Source organism: Sinohyriopsis cumingii, chromosome 15 (genome assembly GCF_028554795.1).
Source record: "Sinohyriopsis cumingii isolate HCF-2022 chromosome 15, ASM2855479v2, whole genome shotgun sequence".
NCBI classification, from domain to species: Eukaryota; Metazoa; Mollusca; class Bivalvia; order Unionida; family Unionidae; genus Sinohyriopsis; species Sinohyriopsis cumingii.
Genome location: NC_142975.1, coordinates 93,470,516 through 93,483,828, shown reverse-complemented (window position 1 = coordinate 93,483,828; position 13,313 = coordinate 93,470,516). Strand labels below are relative to the sequence as shown.

The window sequence follows — 13,313 nt, the reverse complement described above, 5'->3', positions numbered from 1 at the left end:
GAGACGGAATATTTCGGTTTGTTAGATATGGTTGTCTTCTGTACAGACATATACAACATTTGTTTATCAAACAAAAGCTCAAAGAGTAGTTATTGCTTGATTGTTTTACAGGTATCATAGCAGTTTCTGGAGACGTATGGAAGAACCAAAGGAAATTCATTCTCGTGACATTTAGAAATTTTGGACTTGGAAAGTCCAAGCTTGAAGAGAAAATTCACACGGAAGTGAAGTTCTTTCTATCTGAAATAGAAGGATTCAAGCAAGAGCCGTTCCAAATGATGGCCCCTATTCAGACAAGTGTCGGAAATGTGATTTCGCATCTCGTTTTCGGTGGCCATTTTAGCCACGATGATCCTAGGTTTAAAACACTTATGGATGGATTGAATTCCTTTCTACATTACGTCTCAGCTGGATCTCCAGTTATGTTCATGCCCGTATTAAGATTTGTCCCAGGAGATTTTTTTGGGATCAAAAACCTAAGTCGAAAAATTCAAGTGGTCAAAGACTTTGTGAATGAACTCATTGAGGAACACATGAACAAATTCCATGAAGGAAATATCGATGATTTTATCGATGCTTTTATATCAGAAATGAAGAAACAGAGCGACGGAGAAAAGAATATTTTTACAAGTAAGGAAATATTTAATATTTAATCAAAAAAATGTTACTGTCAATTTAAAAAAATAAAATAACAGTATAAATTAATAACCTTTGTCCTATACGACCAGGTGTACTTCTTAGTAGGAACAATACCATTTATGTACCAGAATAGTTTTATTTCCAGAACATCGTCCTTTATAAGTAGGTGTTCTTTATTCGAAGGTGGTGGTATCCATTACTAGTTGTCCATATTAAGAGAAACATTTCCCTTTCGGAGAAGGAGTTATAATTAAAAGATTAATTATATATGCTAGTGCATGAAGAAGAACACTCAGATGTCAAATCCATTAATGATACCTGTTCTATCTTTCATGCTTGTTCATGGGCGCCCGAAGGAATTCAGCGTTGGGGGCTGTTATTGTTGTTGTTGTTGTTGTTGTTGTAGAGTTTAACGCCATTTTCCAGCACACGATAGGCTATACATGGTGGCCAGTATTAATGGTGTAGGAAGAACCGGGAAAAGCCCGGAAAGCACCACCGACCAACGAGAAGCTACCGGTAAGCTTTCACACATATCCAAATTGGCCGAGCCAGAGACTCGAACCCACACAGACAGGGGTGAGACGGCAGTGATCCGTGACGGGGAGCTCTTTAGACCACTGGGTCACGGGGCCCCTGTAATAAATATAATTTGCATTGTAATGTTAAAAATTTAAGGTCGCTAAACATTCTCACGGTTGTGTCAGTGACTAATTCATTTACGATTGATCACTGAAATAAGAAGTAAAAATATCGCATGTTTCGATTGTTTTATCAACTGTGTACTCTTGGAGTGAATTAATGTGTGTTAAATTTGTCGCATGTACTAAGATTAAATTAAATGATACTTGTTGTTCTACAATGAAAAATATTTACAACTTTACCAAACTAATTCCATCCTGATTGTTGAATGCTTGACACCTTAAATATCGTCAGAAAAATGCCAAGACGAAAACTGTTCATCCTGTGGACTCTTATATCACCTTATTTTGGGTCAATGAAAACAGGATGTCGATTACCTACAGCTGATATTTAATTTACATAAATCGGATGGTAAGTGCGTCAGTAATCAGATTCACGCATGTGAACACGTGTTTACAATCACAAGAAGATGAGGAGACACGTGTTACATTCTACTCAGTTAACAACAAGCATAGCGACAGGACAAAGGCAGTTTCAAAATTTTCATTACACAGAATATACATTAATTAAACTGGGTCGATTCGGGTTGCCGTGTTCGTTATTGAACTAGAACGTGAATGGGCCGACTCTTCAATGCACATAGCGGTCCCGAATTGTTATAATACAATGCTTCAGAATACATATGAATATTCATTAAGCCAGAGCCAGCAAACGAACAATGAGAAATTATACCTTAATGAATATTCATACGTATTCTGAGGCATTGTATAATAACAATTCGGGACTGCTCGGTGCATTCACGTTCTAGGCCAATAACGAACTCGGCCTACCCAAATCGACCCAGAATTAATTAATTTATATTCTGTATAATAAAAATTTTGAAACTGACTTTTTCCTGTCGCTATGCTTGTTGTTAACTGAGTAGAATGTAACACGTGTCTCCTCATCTTCTTGTGATTGTAAACACGTGTTCACATGCGTGAATCTGATTATTGTCGCACTTACAATCCGTATTCTGTAAATTAAATATCAGCCGTAAGTTGTCGACGTCCTCTTTCTTTGAACCAAAATGAGGTGTTCTAAAAGCCATTATTATATGCTCATATTTTCTCCGTTAACTTTACATTGTCAGAATCGTTCAGTATTACCCGATACTGAACTCGCGTGCCAATACACATATAGCATTTACATGCTTAAAGGAACTACTTTCTGTTGTAAACAAACAATGGACGCAGAGGCATGCACTTTTGATTTGTAAGCAAATCATGTACACTCGCGAAAGAGGCGCTTTACGTTGGTTTAAATTTGTTTCTGAATGAACTAAAACAGATGTTTCGTGCACTGCCACATACCAGCTGCTTTGGCACATTCCGCGATAAATTTGTTGATACAATGTTTTGGATTTAGGCTAGCTACATTATACAACACACGGAAGAAAGGGTCTTTACAATTAACATACAAGTGACAAGTCATATTCTGTCTTTCTTAGCTGGTGATAAGAATGGCAAAAAAAAATATACTTACAGTTTTACATCCTGAATTTCCTCGAAATGTACTTTCATAGTTCTGTATATCTGAATTACACGAGCCATGTCATAGGTTCTCAATCTTGATTACAAATTTCGACATTATACTGTAATTTCGAATGTAAGTACATTTACATCCTCCTTACTGCCCTCAAAATGAAGTAAACATTAGATTCCACAGCGTTGTTTTGATAATTGCAGTTGAAAGACTTCATATTTTTTCCACGTTATGATTTCAAACATTCAATGACCGAAACAGAAACATATTCGCAGATGTCAACACGCTTCTCACTCACTTCTTCAATCTCATGTGTTTAATGTGGAATTTTACATATAATACCAGTCCATAATCAGGAAATTTCGTAGAATCAAAAAAAAAAAAAAAAAAAAACCCACCAAAATCTCTTCATTCAAATGGAAAAGTTGTTGCATTGCGCATTCATTCACAATATGACTCCAAATTTCAATTTTAACTAGACACGCCATTTTCTTCCGAAAGTTGTGTCGAGCGCGCGACTAAGTCCAATTTATCTGGGCGGAGTTATGTGCGCAGTAATAATGTGGGTGTTGTGCAATGATGAATATGCGCTTGTGTATTTAGTTTGGAATGCGTCATACATTCAGTTACATTGTTTCGTATAGTGATTTTTTAAAAATATAATTAAGCATTAGGTAGAATAATTTTTCTTAAGCTTATAATAAAAAGGTTACTGCATTACCGTCGCACATGCTCTGCTGGGCGGACGCGACGTAAATACAATCAATCATTTGTATGGGAAAAAAATTAACTCGTTTTGTCGGATGGATATAATGTATTTCCAAGGTCGTGCAGTATTTCCATTCCAAAAACTCGTTCATATTTTTCCATTCAAATGCAGTAACCTATAAATAAGGTGAACATTTTTCGTGTCCACGTTTTTTCTGATGATATTTAAGGTGTTAAGTATTTAACAATCTGGATTGGATTTGGTAAAGATGTAAATATGTTTCATTCTTGAACAACAAGTATTATTTAATTTAATCTAAGTACATGCGCCTACATGACAAAGTTAATATTCAAATTAATTCACTCCAAGAGTATACAGTTGACAAAACAATCGAAGCATGCGATATTTTTACTTTTTATTTCAATGATCAATATCAAAGAATTAGACACTGATACAACCGTGAGAATGTTTAGAACGTTTTATTTTTAACATTAAAATGGAAATTATGAATATTACCACATTTATTTTTTCCGCTTTATTGATCTTTAATCAGGTGATAATCCTATCAAAACTTGCATTGCCGGAAAAGAGTGTACTAATCGTCATGAATATAATCAAACATTTTGAATGAACGATTTACAGAAGTTATAATGATGTAGTGTTTAAACGTACATATTTCCTAGGCCAATTGATACCAGTTATCTTTTAATTGTTAAAATAAAGACTAAAGGTCTGAATTATTCTCAATCAAAGGCTGAATATCAAGTAAGCTGTAAAAAAAAAAACTGTGTTTATATTTCCAGTTCCGACCAAAATACATCACTGAGTAAACAAAGTTAGTATAACTGTCATGGAGACCGAAATTTTGGTACCAAAATGATATAATCTGTATTACAAGCTGTGTTGGAATGAGTTATAGGAACCACAAGCATATGTATACTGCTTTGCACTTACTACTCTTGAACCCTCCACACAATAGTCAGTACTTATGGCTGCATTGATATGGTCATTTCATTTTTTGCGAAAGGGAGAGGAGGAGGACAGGATGTATATCGATTTTTGCGAAGATGAAATGCCGATTCATTTTGTTTTGTTTGTACTCAAAATGCACATTTACAAAAGAAGGCGATTGTTCTCGCGCTTAATGAAACCCATCAAATTTGCATAATCACATGTGTCGAAGGCATACAAGAGTAAATTCAATGATCGCGACTTGAAACTTTGGTCCGAAATGAACATTGTTTGCGATTTATTTTTCAGTACCAATAAGTGTTACAATGATATACAAGATCAATGGTAAGACCGAATTTGTTGTGAGCCAACTCGGTAATGGAGCAAGTATTTAATGTGCAGATTTCATTATTTAATTTGCATTAGGTGATTCTGTAATTGGCCGACTTTGTTACGAACCGTTATGGGTCAAGATCTTCAGTTACCTATTATAACAGGCGCTGACCCGTCGTTGAAGAGTATGGAACCTAAGCCTATATTAACTCAGTGTATTGAAAACAAGCCATGCTTCTCTGGTAAACCCCTAATCTAACATAGCACCCTTTTATTCTGGTTTCTTGTTTTGTTGTTATTTCCATTTTTGTTTTTAATTTTCCTTTTCTTTTCTTTTTTTTTTTTTTTTTTTTTTTTTTGTTGTCTATTATAGCAACATATAATATTTAGATAGGGATACGAGGCATAGGGATGAAGGGATCGACCTCTATTTTGGAAACAGATATGGCCGAGGCCATTATTGAGCTTGCAAAATGACAAATCCACATTTGGATCCTGGGCCCTTCTAGCAAGATTTAATATTACATTTTTGTAGATAGGTCTCCTAATAAACAAATAAAAATCACTATTATACTAATTTGATCCTTTCTTTTAAGTTAATCCTTACATGTTCACATGAATATAATTACACTACATTATAGCATCACGCATATAGCATACAGAGGAATTACATTAACCCCTGGTAAGGATCACTAAGTAAAGCAGCAAGGCATCGAAAAGCACCATGAAAGTACAAACCTTATGAAACAACATATGGTCCTGAACAGTAGTTAGATCATTAATCACAAAAATAATTTCAAAATGTTCTAAATTTATTTTGGTTATTTCAGTAAGACACACAAGGACATACTCTGTTGGGTAAACATGCAGACATACAATTCTTTAAATCTTTCGGACTAACGATCCATCATAGCTTGTCATCTTATCCATAGGTGGAGGGCGCAGAGGGGTCCACACCAATAAACATCTCTTACAGGCTATCTCACCTGTCAGTGCAGATTAATCTCGAAACAGCGAAATGATTCCTTTATAAATAAGCCGATCTCTGAACGTATTGATATAGACAAGGATTTATGTGTGAAAATTCATCCATACACTATCAGATTTTTATAAGTTGTATATTGATGAAAATACAAAATGAACAACTTATCGTCGATACATATTACAAACGAACATACCTTTCCAATGTTTTCAGGACTACGTGGCTTTGGCGATAGATGAGTAATTTCTGACATATAAACATACTTGTAAAAGGGAACATAATTTCTTTTTATGTTTGTCTTTCAGAAGAATATTTAGCGGCTATAGTAATGGATCTATTTATTGCGGGAACGGAGACGACATCTACCGCAGTCACATGGGCTTCATTCTACCTGGCAACAAGACCCGATATCCAAAGTGGGATCTTTGAGGAAATCAAAGCAAGCGTTGGAACTGAAAGACTTCCATCAATGCAGGATAAGCAGAAACTGGTTTACACCGAGGCTTTCATAATGGAAGTGTTGCGAATGAGCAGCATTTTTATTGTAAGCGCTTCGCATGCTCCTGTGACGGGTGTTTCCTATCGGGGTTACCACATTCCCAAAGGAATGCAACTTTTTCCAGACATACACTCGGTTTTGTCGGACCCTAACATTTGGGGTGACCCTGAGAACTTCAGACCTGAACGGTTCGTCAGTGACAAGGGAATTCTGTTAAAACCAGATGAATTTATTCCGTTCTTCACTGGTAAGGCTTGATTGGTATTTTTAAAGATCTGAATCATCCCATTTTGTGTCATATCATTGAACCATGAAGAACGATAACAAATCGATCTTTTCAAATGGTCAAAATAACGACCTTTATCAATCTTGGGTATAAACCTTTATATATCTTAAATAATATTCAAGATAAAATAAAGAACTTAATAAATTGTCTGAGAAAACTGTTTTCAAAAGACACAATTGTATTGCAGGAATCGTTGGTTTGTTGTGTTTCTTTACGTGCATGTATTGGACATTTTGCTGCAAAATGCTTTAGTCGCTTTGCTGGGCAAGCAGATCAGGTTCTACACTGTTATATTAACATTAGCGTTGAACAACATGCAGGTTTAACAATAAGCCTTTTAAAACTTTCTCAATTTCTAGGGAGAAGAAACTGTATGGGAGAGTCGTTGGCAAGAATGGAACTACTTCTTTTCGTCAGTGCTATTGTCCAGCGTTTTGAGCTGATGCCACTAGAAGGACAGATACTTGATATTACAGATGTGGACGGGACTTTTAGAGGCATTCATGCACCTAAACCTTTCTACATTCGCGCTATTCGGAGACATGACAAAGCATGATCACGAACAGTTTCTTGTATAGGTTCAGGATGAACGACTGGGTCTGGATTTCCTATATCACGTTGTAACATTATACAGAGTTATTAAGTTTATTATTTCCTCGTTTTCTATGTACCTCCATTATTGTGACATAATTTATTTGACATGGGGAACCTATTGTCACAGCATGAACAACTTTTGACGAGTTTTGCAGACCATGTGTCCATCAGATAGATGTTAAATGTTGTTTGCATATTCTGAAGTTGAGATAGTTTTGGGCCTTGAGACGGCTACAACATGACAAACTATTAACATGGCAGATAAATGTAGCTGACGCTTTTAGATGCCAAGATTGTATAGCAGTGGGATTAGAAGCGTGAAAATGTATATGCCAAGCATCAGGTCCGATTTTGACATTGATCGAATTTCCACCAGTAACACATACAGTTTGAAAATGTAAAACATATTCCGCATTGGCCATATGATCAATGCTCTGAAAGCTTTGTTATTGTTCTCTGAAGCTAATAACATGCATACAATGAAATTGATAAGTTCAGATTTAGACAAATAAATGGGTAATGGTTCAAAATGATAATATTTAAATCTCGAGAAAGAAAACCATGTGTGAACCTGTCTTGCATTCAATTATTTGTCAGTTTTATGAAGAAATTCATTGCTCAAATCATCGTGTAAACTCACAGCATTCATGCTGCAAAATTAACCTCGGGCAATACCAGTTGTCATTGTTACTACGTTTTCAGTTTTTCCGCCCATTGGACCAGGGTAAACCCATGTTTCTTGACGTTTTCCAACTCTAAAGTATCCAAAATGTCGACGTAGGAGGGAAACATGTTCATCATTAAAGACTGTTATTTCATCGGTGATGAGATCTTTACTTGTGTCTAATCTAGGTTCTATGAACATATTTATGACATTGTAAGCGGCTACTGCTCTATAGTGAATTATTGCAACTAGATTTTTACTAAAGACACAAACGCACAAAGAAGAAAGTTACCAGTATATTTTGTCAAATATTTTTCAAACCGTTTGTGCGGAATCTTCGACATGTCTTTGCCTATCACTTTGTTCGGTTCTCTTCTAATGAAATTTTTTTAAATGTCATCAACCTAGCACTCATTGCAGATTGTGATGTGCCTAGTTTAAAATAATGTATTTCATTGTAGTATGAAGGTCACTTCGATTTAGTATTCTTTAAGTTAAGTTTCTAAACTGTATAAGTTGTGGATCTGAAGCAATATGCTAATCACAAATGTTACACTGCTCAGTAAAACATCCGACAATGACTTAACACATTTTAGCAGTGCTAGCATTTTGAGAAATTTAATATTTTTTCCAATTTTTTTTTTTCGGTCTATTATGACTTCTACTGAGTCATATTTCTGATGTTTATCTCTTTGTACTTTCCATTCGCAATTAAAATGTTGAATTTTAGTTAGTATTCTTCATTTGCTAGATACGTGTGACTTTTGTTGTCGTGCAAAATCAAGCAGTGTCATTGTCCCTACGGAAAAATCCTTGTTCCGTTTAATCAACCTTCTTTATATTGCTGTGATTTCTTTGCTCTTTAATAAAAGACAATTGTCTGAGAGCAGCGATGGTTCCTGCATTTGAAGGTCACGATGTTGTGTATAAAGAAATCCATTAAAAAAATATATCAGATTGTAAATCTTGCTCATGGTCTTGACAAAAACAACCTTAATGTTTGAGATATTTAAAAAAATTGAAATTAAATTTAAGAAACTCTTCAACAATTCTTGCTATCTTTTAAGCACGAACAATGTACGACAAAACTCAAGACATTGCGTAGAGAGAGAGAGAGAGCAATGGTGAAGATTGGAACAAACCAAGAAGCAGATACACTGATACAGCCAATCTAAGGATACTCCGTATGCTAGTAGAGAACTCAAATAATTCAAAAGAGAGATAAATCGGGGAATTATATTTAATAAAAGCGTTAAGATTGAAAATTATCAGCGGAACACACAACTAACAAACGAATTAAATGAATTGCTTCATGAAATGCATCAAACACTATATACACATGAACATAACGAATACTCTATTGAATTGCCAAGTACACACGTGTTGGTTCAAATGAGCTAAACGTTTGGAACTCACATTTTGTGTTTAATGAGTGTGAACATAATCATTAGATCCACTGAATGAGTTTCTTTGTTTCCGGTTATGAATTATCTTGTTCTTGTGACAGAAGGTGATAGTGTTGGTTCCTGCTCACTCGTATCATCTTCCAAATCACTGGAATGTACTTGGACTAACATTTTTGTTAGCATAAGAAGGGTCATTATGTTAGTCTCTTGACCTCTTCTTCTGATTTCACGCTGGTATTGTATATTAGTTTCAGTTTAATTCCAGTATTTAATTTGACTAAGTTGTACACACACTTGCTCATTGTATATATAGAGAGATCTTCTCACCTGAAGATTATACAATTCACTCAGGTTTCAGACTCTGAAGAAGGAGAACGAAGAGTCACAAATCAACCTTCTGTTCAGAGTCCTGCAAAGTAACGAGATAAGAAGATAGATGTAAAGGTAAAGAAACCTGTTATCAATGTCAGCAGAAAAAGCATTAGTCCTCCGAATGTCCTTATAAAAAGATAACATCGAAGAGTAGCGATAGGGTGAGAGGTCTCCGGACAAAGATTAAAAAGCCATACCTGTCAAAATAGGCATGACGTCAAGACAACTGGACTTTTGTGATGTCTTTTAACATTTTCATTGAGATTAACTGAGCTTCAAAAGAAACTCTCCGTATCTTTTTATTAACCCTTTTAACTATTATTACGATTCTTCAACACACACACATACACGCACACCATTAAATCTTGAGGCAATGGGTTGATGTTTTACTTGATTAGGCAGTCACTGAGTAGTTTATGAGTGGCCCTAGAAAGGACAGTTGTTTGTTTTGAAACAAAATCGACTAGTTATCACCAGCTTTAGATGTCCGAGTCCTTTTAAGGATAATGTTTAACTCATACGCATATGCTGTGCCTGCCCTGGTAGTGATGGTAGTAGACGTACCTGCTGCTTGCATCTCAGTGGCTGCGAGAGTGATGGAAAGTTTATAAATTGTTGCATGTGAAGGTTTCATTCTCTTGTGTTCAGTTAAAGACGTCAAATGCACTTGTCTCGTGAACTTTTACTCAGCCAAAATGTCACGCGTACGCTCTCTTGCGATTTGAATACCATTCATTTTAGTATTTGGATATTAGTAAACGCGCATTCTCCATGTTTCCGCAATGCCTCAAGACAACTCAAACGATCCATGGTCTTTTGTACCAGTAAGGCATCGTTTCTGGTACGTTGTTTAATCCAAACTTTCCCATGTATGCGAATGCATAGTGGACTATTATCAGGATCACATAGACAGTATAATAGAACAAAAGAATATGTGTGGATTCAAAAATACATGTATCGGGGTCTTATTCGACGGAAGCACGGTGGAGCCAAGTTTGAGAAAAAGAAAACCAGTCATGCGATACTACTTATGTTAACTTCACTGGTTAACAAAGACCCAACAGCCGTTTCTGATGTAACCAAAATATCTAGAAAAGAGCGATATTAATCTTAGTTGCCAAAACAACTATATGTTTTGTGTATGTTTTATGGCTGTATTTGTTTATTTATGTCTATGTTTGTGACAAACAAATACTTCCTTTAACACCTCTCTTTTCTGTGTTATAGTGTGTTTTGTGGAAAGTATAGTAATGTGTATTTAAATATTTTATATCCTCGCGTTTGATTGTGTGTTTTTCTGTTAGGGATTAGCATATTTCTATGGTTGTAATAATGTGTCTATTTCACCCCCTTCTGTTATATCATTTTCTTGGATGGTAGATGTTCACGTCTGGATTGCAGTCATAAAGCAGGTGTTCAATTGTAGACGTGCTGTGTGTTGAAATGGTTGTTTAAAGTTTGACCATTCCCGTTTGTTCAAATAAGCTGTCGAGCCTTACTTTCTTCGCCACTTTAACACAAATTTAACATACCGGAAACAATGCCACGTTGTCCTTTAAAACACGTTTGTCGATATAATGCCATTCACATACTAAGCCTATGGGGAAAATTTAATACAAGATATCCTGTTTTCAAGTTGAGGTTAACCACATCTAATAATGTTAATATATACCCGCAATACTAAACAAATTAACAATTTTAACATAAGATACCCGCGAACATCCTCATGAAATGAGATCAGCCACTTAAAAAAACGTTCCCATTTACCCAAATGTTAAATCTATGTCAACATTTAGCTTAGGGTTTCTCTTGTTCCTATAGCGCTACTCCAATTTGAACATATAGAGCCATCTAGCATCTGAATTCCAGCTTGTCTCAACCGAATTACTCTCATATAAACCTATGGGCAATGTAAGTTCCCCTATATCCACAATCGGCACATGTAACTACTCAAAAACCTATGTGATCTGTCAGACTGCACATCATTGCCCGCGAAAACAAAGTTTTCTTACAGGTATTGTACGTACACTTTAAAATATCAAGTTCTCAGATAAGTAAACGGTTGAGCAGACGTTAATAGATAGATAGATACATAGATAGATAGATTGCAGTCATAGAGCATGTGTTCAATTGTAGACGTGTTGTGTGTTGATATGGTTGTTTAAACTTTGACTATTCCCGTGTGTTCAAATAACCTCTCGAGCCTTACTTTCTTCGCCATTTTAATACAATTTTAACACACCTCAAACAATGCCACGTTGTCATTTAAGACACCTCTGTCGATATAATACCATTAACATATTAAGCCTGTGGGGCAAATTAAATACAGGATATCTCGTTCGCAGCTTGAGGTTAACCACATATAATAATGTTAATATGTACCCGTTATATTAAACAAACAACCAATTTTAACATAGGATACCACCGAACATCCTGATGAAATGAGATCAACCACTTTAAACAATGTTCCCTTTTACCCAAATGTTAAATCTATGCCACAGTTTAGCTTAGGGCTTCCCTTCTTCCTATAGCGTCGCTCCAGTTTGAACATATGGACCCATCTATCATCATAATTCCAGTTTGTCTCTCGAGAAGCACTACTATATAAACCTATGTGCAACGTAATTTCCCCTATATCCACAATCGGTACATATATCTACTCAAAATCTAAGTAATGTATCAGACTGCACATAATTGCCCACCAAAGCATTGTTTTCTTACACGTATTGCACGTACACTTTAAAATATCAAGTTCTCGGGATAAGTAAACCGTTAAGCCGACGTTAATAGATAGATAGATAGATAGATAGATAGATAGATAGATAGATAGATAGATAGATAGATAGATAGATAGATAGATAGATAGATAGATAGATAGATAGATCAAAATGAAGGTGGATGTAAAGTAATAAATATATAACTGATATATAAATGCATGTATAAACTGATAGCAATATTCAATAATATGGGAAAGTGGGGGTGAGTATTTTATCCTATAATGTTCATTTTGACTTTACCTTAATTGATGGAATCCTGTTCAGATGCATGTTTAAAATAATGTAAATGTTGTTCGAAAAAATCATTATCTATACAGATCATAATATAAGACTTAAACAAAGATTCTTAATGATTACAGTCTTAATTTACAACTGATATATACCGTACATAGGATACAGAACGAACAATGTATTTTCATTTCAATTATAGAATATCTAGAACACCTTGAACTTATGTCACTCTCTGTCTCCCTGCTCCGATAAGTTGTGTGATACAAAATATGCTAAAACATACATGTATGAAGTTTCAAAATGAGACACCTAATACATGAAATCAACGTTTAATCTACAACTTTCATTATTGGAACGGGTAATAATTGGTGCATTGCTGGCAGGTGCATCATGCTTGATTTTATATGGTGTTGCAACACAGTATTTATCTCTTAGGAAGTGTTGTAGAAAAGATCAATATTACACCGCCTACATTCAAAAATAACAACCTAAATGTAATGTACTTTATCAGACATCACATCTATTTAATGCAATGAAGTTGCATATGTTACGACTATATAGCCTTAAACTAAGTAAAAGAAAGAAGCCAAACCACCAATTTTCTTCTAAGCGAAATGTAAAAATTCTCTAAATTACAAAGTGGAAATTTAAAAGGAACTCACATGATCGTGAATTAAATCGTAAATAATCCAATATTTCTAAAA

The 13,313-nt window shown here is 35.1% G+C and overlaps 1 protein-coding gene across 1 annotated transcript in view; it reads left to right on the top strand.

The window, feature by feature from the left end:
- LOC149782327 (uncharacterized) overlaps nt 1-13,313 on the top strand; it is a 101,464-nt gene that overhangs the window by 14,956 nt on the left and 73,195 nt on the right. Inside the window, exons 4-6 of the mRNA XM_089935114.1 lie at nt 112-630; nt 6,086-6,324; nt 6,925-6,977. Coding sequence (XP_089791240.1) covers nt 112-630; nt 6,086-6,324; nt 6,925-6,977 — 811 coding nt within the window. The remainder of the gene's footprint in view (nt 1-111; nt 631-6,085; nt 6,325-6,924; nt 6,978-13,313) is intronic.